The sequence below is a fragment of the Ylistrum balloti genome, unplaced genomic scaffold (assembly GCF_031769215.1).
Source record: "Ylistrum balloti isolate Yb309-2 unplaced genomic scaffold, AGI_CSIRO_Ybal_v1 Utg371700, whole genome shotgun sequence".
In the NCBI taxonomy this organism is placed as follows: domain Eukaryota; kingdom Metazoa; phylum Mollusca; class Bivalvia; order Pectinida; family Pectinidae; genus Ylistrum; species Ylistrum balloti.
The window spans coordinates 182,802-202,984 of NW_026782857.1; the positions used below are offsets into that span (position 1 = coordinate 182,802).

The window sequence follows — 20,183 nt, forward strand, 5'->3', positions numbered from 1 at the left end:
TTAATCACCAACTCGGCTAAGGGAGCAATTATATTTAATCCCATCAGTAAAGCGTAAGGCTAGTAAACCACAGGCCTAAGGTTTGATTCTTTGCGGAAAATTTTATATAATAAATGACCTCTGTTACACTACTCTCGTGTAAATCAATGTTTGTAAATTAGCGCATCCTAGATGGCAGATGGTATATATATTCGAGATGACAGCAGGTACATACATACTTATTGTAGCAAATATCCAATTTCCTGTGAAACAAACAATGTGACGGCGATTAAGTAGCTTAGTTCAAAAGTGTACAATTAAGTTTACTGTAATTGTATAAACTGTAAAGGGGGCAGTGTGTCATATCGATCGTCAGCGTCACCAGCTTCATCATCTCTTGTTTTCTTCGTGGTTCAGCACATATGCGCCTGCCTGAAGGATATGTAATTGCGACGTTCGCTGAAGTTAGTAACTTACCATGCTTTTCCCCATGGCAATTCAAAAATATCCACAAAATATTAGTGACATGTTGTTGATGAAATCGTGGTATTATTTTCTTTTCGTTAATCATCTAATTATATCCTCGTATGTAAAACCTTATTTCATTGGCTTACTTCCACCATTCAGGGTTTTCAAGAATAATCTAATCAATAGTACGTAAAGTCAAGAGAGTGTCGAACGTAAATTACCCACAATACATAGTAATGTTATTTCCTGCTTAGCAACAAACAACATGGCAGACCAAGAAGAAAGGTAAATAATGTCTTCTCGGTAGTAATCACACAAAGCTTTGAACACTAAGATAGTTCACTATTGCCAGCAAACGTAATGTTAACAATTATGCATGCATCAACGTTGAAAGTCACAGAATTTAAGATTTCATACATTTGGTGGGGGCGTTGCAATGTCGAAACCAGATGTATGGAATGTCGATTATTGATTTGGAACTTGGTTAAAGAACTATTCCACATATTTGAAAATATGATGATTGTGTGCAATTTTCTGACGAGGACGGAATGTTATGGGGAAGTAATTGAAGAATAAGGCAAAGGCAATGCCCGCAATGATATCGTTTCTAGCCTTATGGTCAGGACAGTCTTCAGAAGAGTGTCACATTATTGTTTTAAACTGTGGGTAGTCCTGTTTTAGTGGAAGACAGTCCTCACAGGAGCAGGCATATTTTTGTTTGCAGTGATAATGGTCTTCATTAGAATGTAATTGTTTAGAGTGAGGACGGTCATTATTTTAGAATATCGTTGTTTGTGATAACAGTGATCCTTCATTGTGAAGGGTGAGGAAAGTATGCATCCTCCCAAAAGTATTAGATGAAAAGGACAGTATTCACAAGGATATACAAGAGTAATTAGTGTTGATGATGAGGACAGCCTTGCAAAAAAAGTCATCTCCAGAATATTAATGTGTATGGTGTTGGCAGTCCACAAAAGATTGCTGGTGTTTATGTTGAGGGCTGTCCTTACTAGAGTATTAGTGTTTATGGTGAGGGCAGTCTTTTCAAGGGTATTGTAATTTAGTGTGGAGCTAAAAATGTCATCATCTTAATTAGAATACCTTAGTGCTAGAATCAACCACAACCCAATAATATTCAACTGTTCACAGTAGACTCTGTTTCTGTAATATATAAACTGGTGTGTAATGCATGGTTTTGTCGTTTTCTACAGACCACCGTCTGGTGACAAACCTGGCCTAGAAAATGTTGTAGCAGATGCAACAGTGAAAGCTTTACAGGAGGTAAGTACAATATTGAATGTGTAAGAAGAATTATGCTGTCCACATCTGGGAAACTTTAACTGCTAAATGCATTATAATCACATGATTGATGCAATAAAGCAGCATTACAAGGGGTTTTTTTTATAGATTTTATGTTGTATGTTGTGGATTCTAAATTGGACTTGCATGTCATAATATAATGACTTAAAAATCAATTCAAAATCTGGCTAAGGAGAAATGCACAATCTTTATATAGGAAACAGTAGCATTGGTGCTACATTATATATACTTTCACAAAAAATAAAATTATGCAATCAGGGTTTTATCAGAATTTGACAGAGATGAAAAACCCACGCATTCACACACACTCCTGATTAAAAGAAACCTGAAAGATTTGTGTGTTCATCGTTATGATGTTTTTTTTTTTTCAAAATATAGGCATTGTGATTTGTTTTACAAAACATTTTTTTAGAATTTATGCATTGTAGGAAACGGTGAATACTCCCATGTTGGAAAGTGTCCGATACGACAAGGAGGAAGTTGACAATCAGTTGTATAAATAAAAATGTTTGTGTGAAGTTGTTCTAATAAACAAACACATAATGACTATAATCTTCCTGTGTTTATAGTTTGATACTGGTGACATGGAAAAACCAGTTGAGCCTGAAGCAGACAAAGAACCTGCAGATCCTGTCCGCCCTGCTTCAGTGAAATCAGGTTCCCGTCCAACATCAGCAAGACCAGGTCTGTGATGCCAGGTCATAGTCATGAAATGTCATGTATACAAAAATCAGAAGATTTTTTTAATTTTCAAGTTGCAAATAGTAAGGCATTGTATTTATCTGCTACTATATGCCCCGGGACCATACTTCATTCTCAGAGTCAAAGAATAAGATTTTATTAGGACGTTGAAATGTAATTTTTTAAAATCCTTATGAACGCTATTAAACAACAATATAGATATAGGTGGTCTTATTACCAGATAAGGGCTTATTGCTGGATAATGAAGTTCTCATATTCAATGGCTGTATATTTTTCAGGAGTGTTTATCAATTTTTTTTTAATCTCTGACTTAATTTGAAATAAGACAATTTCATGACAATTTACTTTATGAAAAGAGAAAACTTTTTTAGATTGTTAAAAAGTGTATATATCTTCGAATAGGATCAAAAGCAGGATCTCGTCCAACATCAGCCAAACCTGCTTCTCCTGCCGGCAGTGGAAGGGCTTCAGCTGCTGGAGAGAGACCTACTTCAGCAACACGTCCTGCTTCTAGAAACAGACCCCCATCTCAAACTGGCAGTCGTCCTACATCAGCAGCAAAAGGGGGGTCTAGGCCCACCAGTGGCAAACCCAAGTCACGACCAACAAGTGCTAAACGTATGCTTCTTTAAATTCATATGATCATACATTAATTTTCAATTTCAATTAGCTATATCTTGGGGTATATATTGAATCTTAATTTTCAGGTTCCTTTTATAACTGTAAAATTTGCTATTTTCCAAAGGCAATATTTTTATGACTCCTTAAATCAACAGTTTTTCCCTATTTTCCAGGAAAGAAGACAATCATGAAACCAGAAAATGATAAAAAAAAAAATTAATTTGTTTATATTTTCAATACAGTGTCCTTTTTTTTGTCCTCATATGTTCCATATAACACCACAAGAATTTGAATCATTGATAAGTCAGCTTTCACAACAATTTCAAATATTTAAGGTATTATGTGTGTATTTGTATTATATGCCTGGTGTTTGTTTCTACAGCTGTAGTAGAACCTGAACAGCCTCCAGAGCCAGCCCAGGAACCTGAAGTTCCAGATGATGAGTTGTCTTCACCACAACATGGCATTAAAGCACCGCCACAAACTGCTGAAGGTGTGTAGGTCTCTTGTCCAATATCCGGCCCGACTCTTTATTGAGATTTTGTTTTATTGGCAAAGAAATGTGTAAAATGAAATATATAAATACAGGTCTCAACCCAATTTTCTTTAGAAGCTTATACTTATTCCTTAAGACTCTTGAATTTAACATAATGAATGGGAAGATAATAGCAAGATTCAGTGTGGAATATTGGATGTGTAAGCTTTGAAAGCCTTATGTGTCGGTTGAACATATTTCAACCAAAGTTGCTATGAATTGTTGGAATCAAAGAATAATTTATGTAAATGAATTTGGGATGTTCTATGATAGAGAGATACCATAATTTCATTTCAAAATCAATGCATGATACTACAGTAAATAAAAGTACATTCCTTTTTTTTGGGTAGGGGGAGGGTGGAGGGGCTAATTTGCTACACTTTTTTTGATGGAGATTGTTATTTTTCGATATTTTCAAGTGGTGCTATTTTTAGTTTTTAACCGTTTTATTTAGATTGATAAAATATCCAGAGAATCAAATACCTTGAAAATGAAATATGAAACGTGCTGTAAACCTTTCTCTAAGTTCCATTTGATCAAAAATATCAATTTTGCTTCAAACATTTTTTTGTCCCATGAAATTTTGAATCATTGAAAATAACATCCTTTACTGTAACATCCATAACCTTTAAAATGATTCCTATGTATAGGATGTGACCAGTAGGGTTTCTAGACATTGTCAAGGTTATACAAAAGTGATCCTGGAATTAGCCCAGGGGGCCAACATAAAAACTTAAGTCAGGGGTGGGCTTATTAGAAGACAATGAAATAGCATTGATTTATAATTGTATAGGACAGCAATATTTGTGTGTGGGCTTATTGTGAGGAATGGGCTTATAAATAGGTAAATATGTTGTAATATTAGTCGCTGTATTGACCCAATTTTCATTCATCCAGGTGGACAGGGTATGTCTGCTGACCAAGATGCATACAACTATCAGCCCCCTCCACAGCAACCCCCCACCACAGACTACGGAGCTCTGGTTCATCGTCCACCAGGAGGTGATGGAGGCGATGGGGGCGGGGATGGCGACAGTGATGGGGATGATGATGATGAAGAAGAAATGGAAGATGTAGATGAAGCAGAGTCAGAAGGAAGTGATGAAGATGGTGATATGGTTGTCCTGGATCCAGACCATGTAATTGAATAATTATTTTGCTAAACTTAATTTTCTAAGTTTCCTGATCATTTTTTTTCTGGTTCTCATGAAAACTGAGGTCTTTTGTAAACATGACCACTTGTTACTTCTCTTTCAGTGTGTTAATATGTTTAACTCAAAAAGATAGAAAAATAATTCTAAATTTGAAACTGATGCAACATACTTCATTTTTTTTTTCAGCCATTGATGCAAAGATTCCAGAATGCTTTGAAATCCCACCTAAACAAGCAAAATGAGAAGGTCTCACTGGAGCTGAGAGAACTAGTAAGTATCCTAAAAAACTATGTCTTCGTTAAGAAGGAATTTGTAACATTTATGAGGAAATGAGATACATGAAAGTGAAATTTCTTTGCTTTCAATTCCAATGTCCGTTGACCTTGATAAAGGTACGATTGTGTCTATGCAATATACTAAAAAAAAAGCAGTCTTAATTGAATTTTTATTTTGTTTATTGTTTTACTTTGGGGACAGTTTGCTATACATGCTATTTATCAAATGATAATTTTTTTGGTGATTAATATCTTAGGAAAACATTCAAATTTGAGCCTCCACAAAAAATACCAGATTTTTTTTATTATCAGATAAAGATATATCAATTTCTGGGTGTCAGAAGGGTTTTGAGAAAGTTCTTACTGTGCTCCATATATGCTTTTTGTAGGAGGAGGCACTAAGGAATCGTAAAAAAGAACGTGAGGATCTTGGTGTAGAATTGTACGGTGTCCAGCAGGAGCTTGCGCGCTACCAGATGATGCTTGAGAAAAATCATGACGAGTACTCCCAGCTAGCTCAGGCACGAATCCAAGAGGAACAACAACTCCAGGATGTCCGGTCAATGTACAAGGATTCCCAAACAACAGTCAACAAAGAAAAAAAGAAATGTAAATTTTTTTTCCTTCTAGAAATATTAACGCTGATTATAGTATATTTACTTTCACTAAAGTTCTACGTCAAGATAGTATACATCCATCTGTTAATTTCATTGATCTGACTGATTTTGGCTTCATACACATCATTGGAAGTATCATTAAAATTGTTTTGAAATTTTACGTGAAAGTTTCATCAAAATTTGCACAAAACAAGTTTTTTCAGGCTGACTAAATTGATATGGTTTACTATTATCTCCCTTCTACCATGGAAACAAAGTCGCTTAACATTGCTACTGAAGTACATCTTTAACCCTTCCCAGTAACATCATACCCTTTAGACATGAATCAACCTAGTGGTCAGACAACATGCCTTTCAGTACATTAGTCAGTTTTGTAATACACACAAATGTTCAATCACTCGTTACTTATAGTCTGGACTTGATAATTAATATCAAATTATCTCAAAGTCACAAATATTTGTAAGACCAAAAAATCCTTTTGTCCAAATAAAAGGATACTTTTTTCTGAGGTGACAATGAAGATATTCATAGTAAAAAGATTTCTGGAGTATGAATTTTTGTTTTTTTTCTTTTATAATAATTTTGAAACAAGTGTTTAGGAAGTTACTTATGGAGTTTGATACTTACTAATGAGATTGATATGACAATATTTGTTGCTGCTGTACATGTACCATTATACATCTATCATTTCTCTTCTCATCAGACTCTGAGCTCCAGAGCGAGGTTGAGAATCTTGCCCTTCGTCTGTTCTACATGCAAAATGCAAAGGAAGATGTGAGGTCAGATATAGCCATAATGAGGAGGGCTGCTGAGAAAGCTGAAACTGAAGTGTCAAAATCGGAAATCGAAAAACAAAAACAGGTACAAAAAAATCTATTTGAGAAAAATTTAATTGGATAAATATCATCTCTCAATATTAAAGAGTTATTCAAAAGTATTGTTAACTGTGTGCCATTGTTATTGGATTACATTGTATTTTGAAATTATTTATATCCTTCACTAGAGGCATCCACTAGACTGTTTCAAGAGAAACTTTTGAACAAGAGCAGTTTTTTATCATGAATGATATTTGAGGACTTAAACTGACCTGAAGCATCAATTACATACCGGTAGATGTTTTTTTTTTGGTATACTAAAATGGTCATTTGTTGTTGTGAAACTAGAATACAAGTTTGACGACATTATCAACTGTTTTTACAGGATCTGTTTGTTGATCGCCTTGTGGAAAGAGTTGACAAGTTGAAGGAGGAAATCGCTATGTATGAGGCACAGATCACAGCACAGACAGAGGAAACTTTAGCCGCCAAGGAGGCACTCACTGAAGCTCACATGGAAATTGAGGTTGGTATCATCAAATAATTCCTGTGTTTTCATTAAATAGTGATAATGGATGTGAAATGAGACTGTTCATTCACATGTGTTATCTACACCCCAGAACCATTTCAAAAGCCATATCTGGTTTTGACTAACTGTTAAATCATTTCATTATGAATGAACAGTGTACATAAATATCTATAAACAACTAACATTGGACTACAACAAGATTCAACAGACATCTTTTTACTTAAAGTCACCTTATAATGTTTACAGACATTTGTCATTTTATGATGTTTACAGACATTTGTCACTTTGATGTTTACAGACATTTGTCACTTTGATGTTTACAGACATTTGTCACTTTATGATGTTTACAGACATTTGTCACTTTATGATGTTTACAGACATTTGTCACTTTGATGTTTACAGACATTTGTCACTTTATGATGTTTACAGACATTTGTCACTTTATGATGTTTACAGACATTTGTCACTTTGATGACATTTTCACTTTGACATTTGACATGTCACTTTACTTTGATGTTTACAGACATTTGTCTATTTATGATATTAACGGACATTTGTCACTTTACATATTTTTGTTTACAGGCAATTGGCCTTGAGAAGAAGCAACTTTTCCAGCAGTGGAACAGTTCTCTGATTGGAATGAGGCGGCGAGACGAAGCTCATTCAGCCATGCAAGAAGCTTTAGAGTACGAAATAATATTCAACCTGTTTGTTTGTTGTTTTTTTTTTAAGAAATTTGACCTTTACCAATTTTGAAGGTCACAGATATTATTGTGAATAGCATTGAATTACAGATAAACAATACCAATACCAAACTTATGTATGAGTAGTTCAGGAACAATAGTCTTTTTTTGTACTTTCCAAAGAAAGGGCATGAAATTTTTACTAATATCCAGATGATAAGTTCAAGGAAAAATTATGAAGTTTCTTGAAAATACAATTGATTTTAAGAAAATTTTTCTCTGAATAAAAACTAATATCTCTGAATTTATGATTTCGTAATAAGTAAAATTTTAACATCTTTAGCGAGATCGATAAATATATCTGTGATTTATAAGTCTAGATTATAGAGTATCATGTCCTGTGTGATTTACCAATGTGTGATTTTCCCTATTTTCTTATTTCAGACAACAACAACAGAAAGTATTATCCCTTGAAACTGAAATTGAAGGATATAAAAAGTCCATTTTCAAGGAACAAGAACAAAACGAAAAACTGACATTGATTTTAAACAAGACTGAGCGTGACATTGAAACTGTGAGAAAAATGCTCAGTCAATCTCAAGCAAAGCATGATGCTTTGAAAGCAGAATATGCAACCTATACCAGGATGTTACATGAGACGGAGCAGGCACTTAACCGTGCCGTTACAGTAAGAAAACATTCTGACAGCGCTCTTCTTATTCTACTTTTCATTACTGTTGTATGCCATAGTTTAGTGGGGCTCCAATTTCAGTTTCTCCAAAAATGATATTTCTTATTTCAATAATTTTATGAATACATTATACTCTAAGAAATTTACTGTGAAATAATAAGTTAAAATAATTTCTATTTTAAGTAATCCATGTACATCTACGAAATCAACCAATGTAAATCAATAATTTTACAAAAACTTTACCAAAGTTTGCATATTTCATATTTTCACTTCAGGATAAGACGTTGCGTATGAATGAGTTAAACGCCTTGAGGAAGCAAATTGAGCGTGAATACCTGGAGAAAGTTCAGTTGGAAGATGCTATTATGGAAAAGATGAGAAGTCAGTTGACCATGGACAAAGCCTCTCAGTACACTCGCAAACTCACTGCCAAAAAACGGGAGCTCACCAAACAGCTGGTAAGTAAGCTTGTGGATCATATTTCCAAGTAAGGCACTATTTAGTGTGATGTTTGTCTGTATTATGTTATAATGAGCTCCATTTCTCTGATACCAAGGACCTGTTCATTTATGTGGACAAACTGGTTTATCAGCACCCCAGATGTTACATTGCATGCATAAATGTGAATGGACCTGCAATAAAGACCTCAAAAGGCAAAGTCAGGGCTCATTGAAAAGCAAAATCCTATCAGTAGGCCTGTCCTCATTTCACAAATAAACCACCCTGGTCAAACTGATAAACAAGAAAAGCCCCAAAGTCTCATATTTACCAAATTTCATTTCTAAGGCATTTTGCACCAAAAGGTCTCGCATGTTATTGTATTTTTCCACTTCACTGATTGGTTAGCTCTTTTTTCATCAAAGCAGGGCCATATGTCCTTAGAAATATTTTCTAATTTAATTTAAAAGTTATTTTTTCGAAGCTCTTTTAAAGAAAAGTCCAAATAAACAGTTTGTTTTTTTTTTTAACTTAATTCATCTACAGAGAAAAGTAGGATCAGACAAGAATCAAGAATATTGCTATTTTGATATTCCTGGCGATTATTTTCTAAAAATAACAACAATCAATGAAGTTCCAACGGCAACCTCAATTCTTTTGTAGGAGACACAAATGGCAGAAGTTGAGAACACTATTTCATCAGAATCACTAGAGATTTCCAATGTTCAGACAAGAATTGAACGACTGGATAAAATTATGAGAGGTTTGGATCAAGAAATTGGTGCTAAGAATGACATCATTAACAGAAGCGAAGCTGAGATCGTCAAACGGAATGCAATCATTGAGAGGAAGCAGAATATCATAGATCAGTACAATAAAAAACTGGAGGTGCTCATCAGCAATGCAGGGGTGAGTATGGTATAGAATGTTGAAACAAAATATAAAATATAAAGGCAAGACATCATAATGATATATAGAGGCGAGACACCAAAATGATATATAGAGGCGAGATGCCATAATGATATATAGAGGGAGACACCATAATGATATATAGAGGCAGGAGACGCTATAATGATATATAGAGGCAAGACGCCATAATGATATATAGAGACGAGACACCATAATGATATATAGAGGGAGACACCATAATGATATATAGAGGCAAGACGCCATATAATATCTACAGGCGAGATACCATACAATATATACAGGTGAGACAAGATACAATATATACAGGTGAGACAACATACAATATATACAGGTGAGACACCATACAATATATACAAATGAGACACAATACAATATATACAGGTGAGACACCATACAATATATACAGGTGAGACACCATACAATATATACAGATGAGATACAATACAATATATACAATATATACTGGTGAGACACAATACAATATATACAGGTGAGACACCATACAATATATACAGGTGAGACACCATACAATATATACAGATGAGATACAATACAATATATACAGGTGAGACACAGTACAATATATACAGGTGAAACACTACACAATGTATACAGGTGAAACACTACACAATGTACACAGGTGAGACACCATACATTATATAATATATAATGTATCTAATTTCTACTGTTTTAGGGTGTGGAGCTTGGACCATTGGAAATCAACATCAATTCCCTGCAGAAATCCATAGAAGCTCGTCTCCAGGAGATTGCTGAACTTCAGCAGCTTTGGCTCCGTCAGCAAACAGAACTAGTCCATCTGACCAAGGAGAAGGACAGCCAATCAGAATCTGTTGAGAAACTGAAAAAACAGCTCACGATCCTTTCACAGAAAAAGATCCGTACACAAGGTGAGATTTACATACTGTAAAGTCACAACATTTCCAAAATTGTTTCTTATCCTAAGACAAAGAAAAGTAGAAGAATGACAGAGACATTTGTAAACATTAAGGCCGAGGATTAATAAAACTTGTTTTTACTTACACAGGAAACATAGACGAGGAACGACGGGAGACATATGATATCGAACGTAACATCACCAACATGCAAAATGACATGTTAAAACTGAACCAGCTCCTTCATAAGGAGACCAATATTCAAACCAATCTACAACAGGATAATATCCTGCTAGAACAGGACTTCATCAGGGCCCTCAAGGTAGGACAAACAAGTCTGACTTACTGTTCATCTTTTATCAGTCCTAACACTATGGGTTAATTAATTGTCATAATTTCTGTGAATTTTTTTCTTTTATCAATCAATCAGATTTTCACAGATTTATCAAAAGTTCAAAGCAGAATGGATTCATTTTTCACAGAACTAACGAAACAGGCTGTGCTTTTCTCTATCATAAGTACAGTACTAACTTTATTTTCAAAGTATGTCGATTTGTATCAGTTTTTTCCAATTTTATTCTGTCTTCAAAAGTGGTGAAACAAAACTCTCCCAAAATAACTTTCTTTTCAGTATATCAAAAAATAAATATGTAAATAAAAAACACCTATATTTTGTGATCTGATAACATGTTTCCTCATATGTTATTTCGTTTACTCAAGCTGCTGTAATATTCAATTTTAATTCTGAGGATGTTCCACCATTTATATGGTTTTAAAAGTAAATGCTGATTAATTGATGTTCCTGTGTTAAATTATTCTGATTGTTGTTTTGCTACTTACAGGAGGCAGAGCTCGACTCTATTGAGAAACAAGCCAATTTGGACTCCATCAAGGAGGAGAAAGAACGACTTCTCAACAGCCTTGTAGAAGCAGAGTATGTATCCTTATTGTATTTATCCCACAATAAGCCCAAATTAAATTTTTTACAAATACATAGATTTGGAGTGTGGGCTTATTGCAGGGCAGTTGTTGTAGTTCTACTGATCAGCAAAGTGGGATATTAATTAAGTATTACTGTACATTACAGTGAAAATGTCATAATAGTGGTTTCCATGTTGAAGCTCGTTGTCATTGTACTGTGAAATGGGAAACTTTTAGTGTCAATTTATTTAAGCAGGTTTGCGAATGGCATAAATTGACAAAAATGAAATGTGAAAAGATACAATATCTTTTCGATTTGATGAATTGCAAATCACAGATTCATGAAATTTGTAGGATTTAATAACAGAAGGACAAAATGTGTTATTAAATTCACAAAAATAACTCATCGCAAACATTTCCTGATTGAAGGTAAACACCTTTCAATTTGTAGTACATACCAATTACTTCATGATCAAACAATAAGATTAGTAATGGTTATTATTCTTTTTTTCTGTTTTTCAACATATGTTGGAAATAATGTGATCTGTGATGAATTTTTTATTTTACCTCCTGATGAATTATCTCCCCTGCAGACGCCAGATAATGCTTTGGGAGAAGAAAACCCAGTTGGCGCGCGAGACCCGAGCGGCTGTGGACTCCGAGGTGGGACAGGGCGAGATTAAGGCTATGAACGCAGAGATACACCGAATGACAGTTCGCCACACACAGCTGATGAAACAACAAGAGAAGATGATACAGGAGATGGAGAAAGCAGTGTCACGGTAATCCTTTTATTACATACTGTTAAATAATTAATTTTCATGGGTTACTATTTTTGGGGGATTTTGTGAGAAGGTGTTATCCATGCATTCATATGGCCTTGAAATGACAAACAATTAAGAACTCATATGCATTTTTAATAGCATATAGGTGAGTTTTGTGAAAATTATTCATCTATGGAATCAGAAGGACCAAATAATAATTCTTTATGATACAACAAACTTTATGCACAACAAATCACAGTGATTTAGCAGAGAACCCCCCAGATGATGAAAATTTTTTCACACCAATGTCAAGAATTATAAAAAAATTTCACTGATGCGAAATTGACTTTCCAAAGATGGTGACATGATAAATTAATCACTACAAATTAATGTTTACAGGAGAGACACTATTGTCACACGGGGAGACGCCCAGCAGAAGACAAACAAGAATGTTCTTACTAAAGGAACATTTGAAAGACAAATGGCTGAACTAAGAAAGAAAATTAAACATACAATTCAGGTACAATATAAGTGTTTCCACATGCAACATTTGCCTAGATTTTTTTTCCACCAACCCATGAAGCTCCTCATTTAAAAGACCTGTGTTGTCTTTGCCTAAAAATACATAAAAATGTTACATTTTACATAAAATATTTATTTTTTTCTCATGGCAAAAGTGTGAAACAAACAAAACAGTTGAAAGTTTTCTGGTGTGTAGAACTGTGTGTAAAATAATTGATTCTCTTGGTGGAATTTATACTCATGGATTTTGTGGGTACTATTATCCTCAAATCCTCAAAATAGGTATAAGTAGATTTATTGAGCTTCATGTATCCACAAAATCAGACGTCAATGAAAAATTAACTTTTTGGAAAACCACGAAAATTCAGTCCCACAAATATATAATATTTTACAGTATGAAATGTTTGATAAGTAAGTGCTTCCTGTGGCACAACCAGTTAGAAATTTGTGTCTGCTCTTCCACTGACAACATTTCATCATCTTATTTAGACTGTGCTTATCTGACTTATTTTCTGCCATGCTTTGTGATTGGCAATATCTCAATTTTAATGTTTTCTGTTACTATGGAAACAAACAGCCATTACACTAACTTCATGAACACACAACTGAATACCTCAATCAAATTTGTACAAATATCAGGCTGGTGTATGTTTTGCTATTACAGAACTTTACACACTTTTCTGAAGTGTTACCTACAGTGTGGTATCTAGTTTTTGCAAGAAAATCAGTTTGTGATTTGCTATTTTTTTTTCAGGAGGCTAACTCATGTGACAGTGAGATACAGGAGTTACGGGACCACCAGCAGGAACTGAGTAGCCAGCTGGAACAGAACCAAGTTACTGTCCAACATCTACAAAGTAATTCTGACACCATGGATGGTGATATAGAACGACTTCTAGAGGTCAAGCAGAAGGTCAGTATTTCAACTCAGTAAAATTGAAAACTGAAACTTCACAGAAACAGAAACAGTAAACTTTTCTGGTGTAATTTTCATCTTCACATAACAACATATTGTCTAGATAGAACAGGCCCAGGATCTTAAATGGTGTCTTTGTTTAACCGTCAATAAGCCCAGGGGACCAAAACACTCAAGGGATGGGCTTATTAGGAGAAAATAAAATATAATTTGTTGGTAATTCATTTGAACAGCACTAAGTATGGATGGGCTTATTACCAGACATGGTCTTATTTCAGGATAAATATTGTGGTAGTGTGAACAAGTGAGTAGCAACACATTTAGATTATTAATGTTCCATTATAGGTACCTTTTCCTGTTTTAAGTCTGTTTAACATACCTCTTTTTTTAAATTACAGAACATGACAGAAATTCTAGAAAAACAACAGAAAACAAAGTACTTCCAACAGGCTAAAGATGGAAAGTACACTATGCTGTGTAAATCGGAGTCTTCACTAGAAAATGAAAGTACGAAGCAGGTGGACCGTATGCAAGCTCTCAGCGCCATCGTAGACAGACTTAACCAAGAGTTCCCTCACGTACAACCTGCCATGCGGCGCGTGTCCTTGGCCCTCAGTGCACGTGCTGAGAGCAATGAAGGTTAAAAGCCTGGAGTGTTTCTTGGTCAATGATCTGATTGTTGTCCTGAATATTCACCAAAAAAAAGTCTTTCATGTCACATTCCACTCTGTCACTAGAATATTTACTCTTGTTGAAAGTTTTCAATCTTGCGTACATTCACATATGAAGTTGTCAATTCTGTTTATATCTTGATAAAACAGCGACATCTGCGGAAAGAAAATGTCTTTTAAAAATTAGTAACTGTCTATTCCTGTAGCGATCAAAACAAAGTCAAGATGTTTTCATAAATCCCCACCATCGATAATTTAATTTTATAGTTCTGTACAAGTAATTATATGATAGGATTATTTTGTAATAACTGGTAGGGTTTAGAATTACTGAGTTCTGTCTTGTGACATGAGGATACAGCTCCTTCACAGAAGAAAGGCTACACACATATATCTGTGATAAACATATACAGGCCAAAATCTTGTCCTGTTGGCTTGCATTTGGCTTGATTTTACATTAAAAAGTACTATGTAAATATGATGCTGAGAAGAGGGTGTCCGGCGATGCCTAGGAACAATTGTGTAATCAATGTTGATGAAATTTCTTTGTAAATGTGTACAAATATTATTACTACTCTTGTAAATTTTACATATCATTTAAAAGATAAAAATATGAAATAAAGATACCGTCCTAAAGAATGTAGATATAAGTGTTATTTTTTTAAGGCAACAGCAAAGGTGTGTTGGGACCAGTGTGTATGTAGACTAAATGGGTATAAATCAGACTTGGATTTTAAGGAAAAAAAAAACATAAAAAGTCAACCTATATACATATATTATACACTCATTAAAAGTAACAAAATAATTAAAAAGTTTCTTTGACTGCAGATAAAACTTCTCCCTTATGAAAAGAATCGGATGGCTATCCTATCCAGAAACCATTGGTGGCCCTGTAAACGGTGACTGAAACAGTCACCTTAAACAGGAGGAAATTGCCAAGAAAGGGTGAAAAAAAAAGATGGAGGGGGTGGCTTATATTTTATTGGTTACATTACATAACATTAAGATTCATCATCTCTCGGAATGGTCGGAGTGTATGTATCAAGATTGTACTCCAGAATTTAATGCCACGGGGGATTCATACAATGTATGTTGAGACACCTTAGAATATTGATTGACAGGCTTAGTTGTAAACCGACAACGTCCTTGTTCCGGGACTAATGGGAGGACTATTTGTAGATCAAACGGAAACCGTCAAATTATAAGTCCCTTAGGTAACTGATTGCCAAACACCTATTGAAAGACAACGCCCCTCTACCACTTCAGAAATGCCGTTATCTCGGGATTTTAACACCTAGAATCAAGGCTGGTCACTCGATCTTTTTAATTATTGTCTGCCTATTCCGTTTTAACATCCTAGGTGACAATTGCAAGTATGAAATTTTTGTTTTAAAAAAAATGTCTGAAGCATTTTTTTTTTAAGTTTAACTAATTTAACATTGTTCTAGGTGAAACTCCTATCCCTACCCTCCTTTTTTTTAGAGGAGGGGAGGAGCCCAGTTGCTTTGATATAAGGACATGACGTTTATACACCTGTTTTGATAAGCACCTAATCCTAAGTCTGGTCACACCTGTCAAACTGGCAAGTTGTCGGGGCGCTACATCGTGAAAACACTGATAAAACATCGATCTGCATTATTGATTGATCAGTATTGACTAATGTCAGTTTGTTAACAATGACCAGTTATTGACCACCACGTGTCCAGACTGGTCGTTACCTGTTTGTTATTCACATGTTGTCTGTTACCACCTGGGGCGGTATATGGGTTGTCCGTTATCGCCATTCTAACCTCGGGGCGCCTCGTCAGTGGCACGTCACCAACGTATTAACACGTGTCGGCCTTGAGTGGTCAGTCAGGTGTGACCAACGACGTGGACAGGACGACTAAGGTCCATGACCAACTAATTTCTAATTAACAACAAATGGATGAATTGAATTAATTGTTGGTGTCCTGATCTTCCGACTTAATACAAAATTATTTCACAAGCCATATCTGTAACTGAAATAGCGTCTCATAACCCGATATAGACAGGATATCACTTTCATTTCTGTCAATGTAACAGCTTTTTGATTACTTTATAATGTGATTTGTGAAACTTTAATAAATTGTATTGCAATGCATTATATTGTATTGAATATATGCTTAAATCTCACAGAATCTGGTTTACCTTTCGCCATATAGAAACAGTTATTGTACATAAGTATGTCATATATAGATATTTGGTTTTTTAAGATTTTGTTTGTGTCGTTATCCTAATGCCAAATAGATCCTATCTTCCGGGTTCAAGAGAAATCAATTCAAAATTCGTTATATTAGAGTAAAAGACATTTTTTTTATCAAAAGTAAACACGAAATACAAGTTGTTCCACACAGTCATGTTGTATTATACTGACGTAGATATCCACTGATTTAGATATCCACTGTCTTAGATATCCACTGTCTTAGATATCCACTGACTTAGATATCCACAGACGTAGATATCCACCGTCTTAAATATCTTCCGACTTAGATATCCACCGATTTAGATATCCACGTACTTAGACATCCATGGATTAGATATCCACTGACTTAGATATCCTCCGACTTAGATATCCACCGACTTAAATATCCACCGACTTAGATATCCTCCGACTTTAATATCCACCGACTTAAATATCCACTGGCTTAGATATCCACCGGACTTAGATATCCACTGGATATAGATATCCATTGACTTGGATATCCACCGACTTAGATATTAACCAACTTAGATATCCACTGACGTAGATATCAACCGACTTTGATATCCACTGTATATAGATATCCACCGACTTCGATATCCACCGACTTAGATATCCACCGACTTAGATATCCACCGGACTTTGATAAAAGAGCAATATCCCTTCTATTATCTTTGTCATTTGGGAAGTGAAGTCGAATACAAACGCTAAATGCATTGTTCACTAGTTGTACAAACAATGAGAATCATCATTATCTTGTCATTGAATTTTAACGAAAATTTGGAAAACAGTTTTAACTAACGAAAAAAGGGGATTTGTAAACAACTTTTGTAAACAAAATTTCTGTACGTATATCATGTGTCTGTATCAGAAATTGAACTCTTCACTTGATTTAAATACAAAATGTTTATGTTAGATACAAAAAACATATGTGCGAGCAAATGTCGGCCCCGCTCCTCATCCGTTTCCGAATTGAATATAAACTATATTAGGAGTAGTTTCATGAAATGGTGAGTAAAATACATATAACGTATCTATATATGCTGAACGAAGCTTTTTTCTGACATTTAAATGCTTTTGGAGTGATGTAAACATTTTATTATCAGTAGCAGATAAATGGCTCAGAGACAAGTTCTAACATTTTTTTAACTCTTCTCCATTAATAAAATTACAAATAATTGACATATACTGCACGTGACACATACTATAAACATGAAAATATGTAATTCGTAGACGTACAATTGTTAGTTTAAATCATAGATAGAAAGATAGAAAGAAAAGAGAAAAAGAGATAGCATAGATTTTATATCAATTCAGTGCTAACGACAAACAGTTCAGAACAAGTGTATTGAAACGCTTTTAGTTTTATCAACTTCTGAACAGATCTAACGATACTACAATTAGCTCCATATCAGTTAACATCGCTATAGCGAATGTTTGGAAGTATTTATCCAATTAAGCACAACGTGCTGTAAGATAAAAAGAATCGTAACAATGCAATTTAATTACATGTATGATACCGATCTTAACTGACCACTCCAATACTTCATGAACGGTAAATCCTAGACGAAAACAACAGCCAATAAGAATAATAAAAAAAACACCAACTTGTTGAATGGAAAGCTTTGGAGATGTAAATCAAGAACTTTATTTTAATTTCTATATTTCAAAGATGTAGTTTAGACACTGATAACAATACGTATCAAACTGTATGTTCTTGGCTTAAATTACCAATCGTCGGAAACCCACGAAACTTTCCTCTGTCGTTTTAGTCAACGTCGATGAGGTTACTAGGGCAACATAAAAGCTACTAGTATCCCGACATTGACCGATTTAATTTATAAATTGATCATTTAGAAACTTAAAACAATGTTTATCAATTTGTTTACATTAATATACCTGATCCTGGAGCTCTCCAATCAGGATTTACCACATTTCATTGTACATTTCTGGATAAAAAAAAAGGCACACACACAAATACCTAACAGAGACAGAAATCTGTTGAAGCAAGTTTATATTTCTTTAGACTTGTTCCGGATCATTGATTTACATTCAAGATGGTCAGCACTAGGTCTTAATTACTGGTGCTATTAGCCAGCCCAAAAGACCAGTTGGTAATGGGATCAAAGATATCTACCAAGGTAAACACAAACAGAGGCATGTGATGTTTTGTTAAACATTTATTATAAAATGTGTTAAGATTAGAGCTAATAATTATATAATTAATATATTCTATAACGAACACAAACCGGTTTAATTTAATTTTCATATCCTCCAGGAACGTATGGTAGATACACACGCACCAGTATCATCTTATCAATTATTTAAATATATTTAACGACGACAGAATCATACACCGAAAACATTAGGGAAAAGTCTGGCACATTCTTTATATAACATTATTTCATTAATTTAGTTTTTTTTCTATGTTGTTTCTATGGTGACGTCACAATAAATGCCTACATGTTACAGTCATTTAATTATAGCTGTTTTCATGTCGTCACAAGGTGCATATTTTATAATAATTGAAAATATTATACACGTGTATTCCGTAAATAATACAATAATTTGTTAAAATATTTAAAAGCTATCCGTAAAATTCAGGATTCTTCGTGTTAAAATCCCTATGTAGGATATCCTTTCACAATTATTTGAGTTATCGAGTTATCGGGGTTTTTTTTTGGTTTTTTTTTCTTTTGTTTATCTATTAATTACAGTTGTCTAAACAATATTTTCGCTATATAGTTAACATAATTTCTGATTATTATCATAAAATCAAAATTACCTTATGTTCCTATGAATATCAACTGACTCCAGGGACACATAACTGAAGTATTAGAATACTGTTTTACACGTCCCTTACTGACTCCTACGTCCCCGGTCGTAAATAACCTACCCAAACAAAAAACAGATTAAAATCTTATAGAAAGTAAATTATATTTTCTTTTACCAGATACTTAGATGTCACCAAGTGACTGTTTCATCGCTGACTGACAGCTCAAGGAGACTGTTGTTATTTGCGCCGAGACCGTTATCAATGGCAAGATAAGGTAACTCACTTCCTATCGTTTACAAACGACGAGTAAATTGGCCAATCAGCGCGAAGCTTACCAGCATGGTTCAGTAGACTCCACAACATTGGAGTGCAGTACGCAGGCCGGTTGCTGTTGTCAAAATCGCTTTCATAAATGACTTAATAAGTTTCAAAAACAACTGACGAACAGAAATGAAAGGTATGTATTTATTTTTGGACAGAATACTGCTGATCATGGTGTTACGTGTATGGTAGTTCAGAATTTGTTGTGATAACCTGCGATGAATCTAGGCCTAACGGTTTCGAGCAATGATGATGGGAGGCGGTTGATTCGAAGACTTGAAAATTGAAAGATGTTCAAACCTATTTTCCCCCCAAGTGTACTCTCTCATATGGAGAAATAGTTATGGTATGGATATTTTCCACATAGGTCGATATTTAGAGTTAATGTGCAATATGACGGGGTTTTATTATGACTTTACGCGAC

The 20,183-nt window shown here is 34.5% G+C and overlaps 1 protein-coding gene across 1 annotated transcript; it reads left to right on the top strand.

Annotated features, from left to right (window-relative positions):
• The first annotated feature begins 679 nt into the window (after positions 1–679).
• Positions 680–14,944, top strand: LOC132563371 (coiled-coil domain-containing protein 40-like). The gene is made up of 21 exons (XM_060228134.1): positions 680–732; positions 1,659–1,728; positions 2,337–2,451; positions 2,872–3,087; positions 3,473–3,583; positions 4,523–4,764; positions 4,966–5,049; positions 5,444–5,663; positions 6,375–6,532; positions 6,872–7,012; positions 7,598–7,701; positions 8,143–8,386; positions 8,665–8,847; positions 9,491–9,736; positions 10,452–10,665; positions 10,803–10,972; positions 11,493–11,584; positions 12,165–12,353; positions 12,735–12,855; positions 13,612–13,770; positions 14,172–14,944. The coding sequence occupies exons 1-21, from the start codon at positions 713–715 to the stop codon at positions 14,415–14,417; spliced, it is 3,345 nt and encodes a 1,114-aa protein (XP_060084117.1). The 5' UTR covers positions 680–712; the 3' UTR covers positions 14,418–14,944.
• Positions 14,945–20,183: the final 5,239 nt, after the last annotated feature.

Bases quoted from the DNA above. Each gene is read 5' to 3' on its own strand.
- LOC132563371 (XM_060228134.1), top strand. From the start codon at position 713: ATGGCAGACCAAGAAGAAAG. The intron at 7,702-8,142 runs GTACGAAATAAT...TTCTTATTTCAG, and splicing joins GCCATGCAAGAAGCTTTAGA to ACAACAACAACAGAAAGTAT. The intron at 11,585-12,164 runs GTATGTATCCTT...TCTCCCCTGCAG, and splicing joins AACAGCCTTGTAGAAGCAGA to ACGCCAGATAATGCTTTGGG.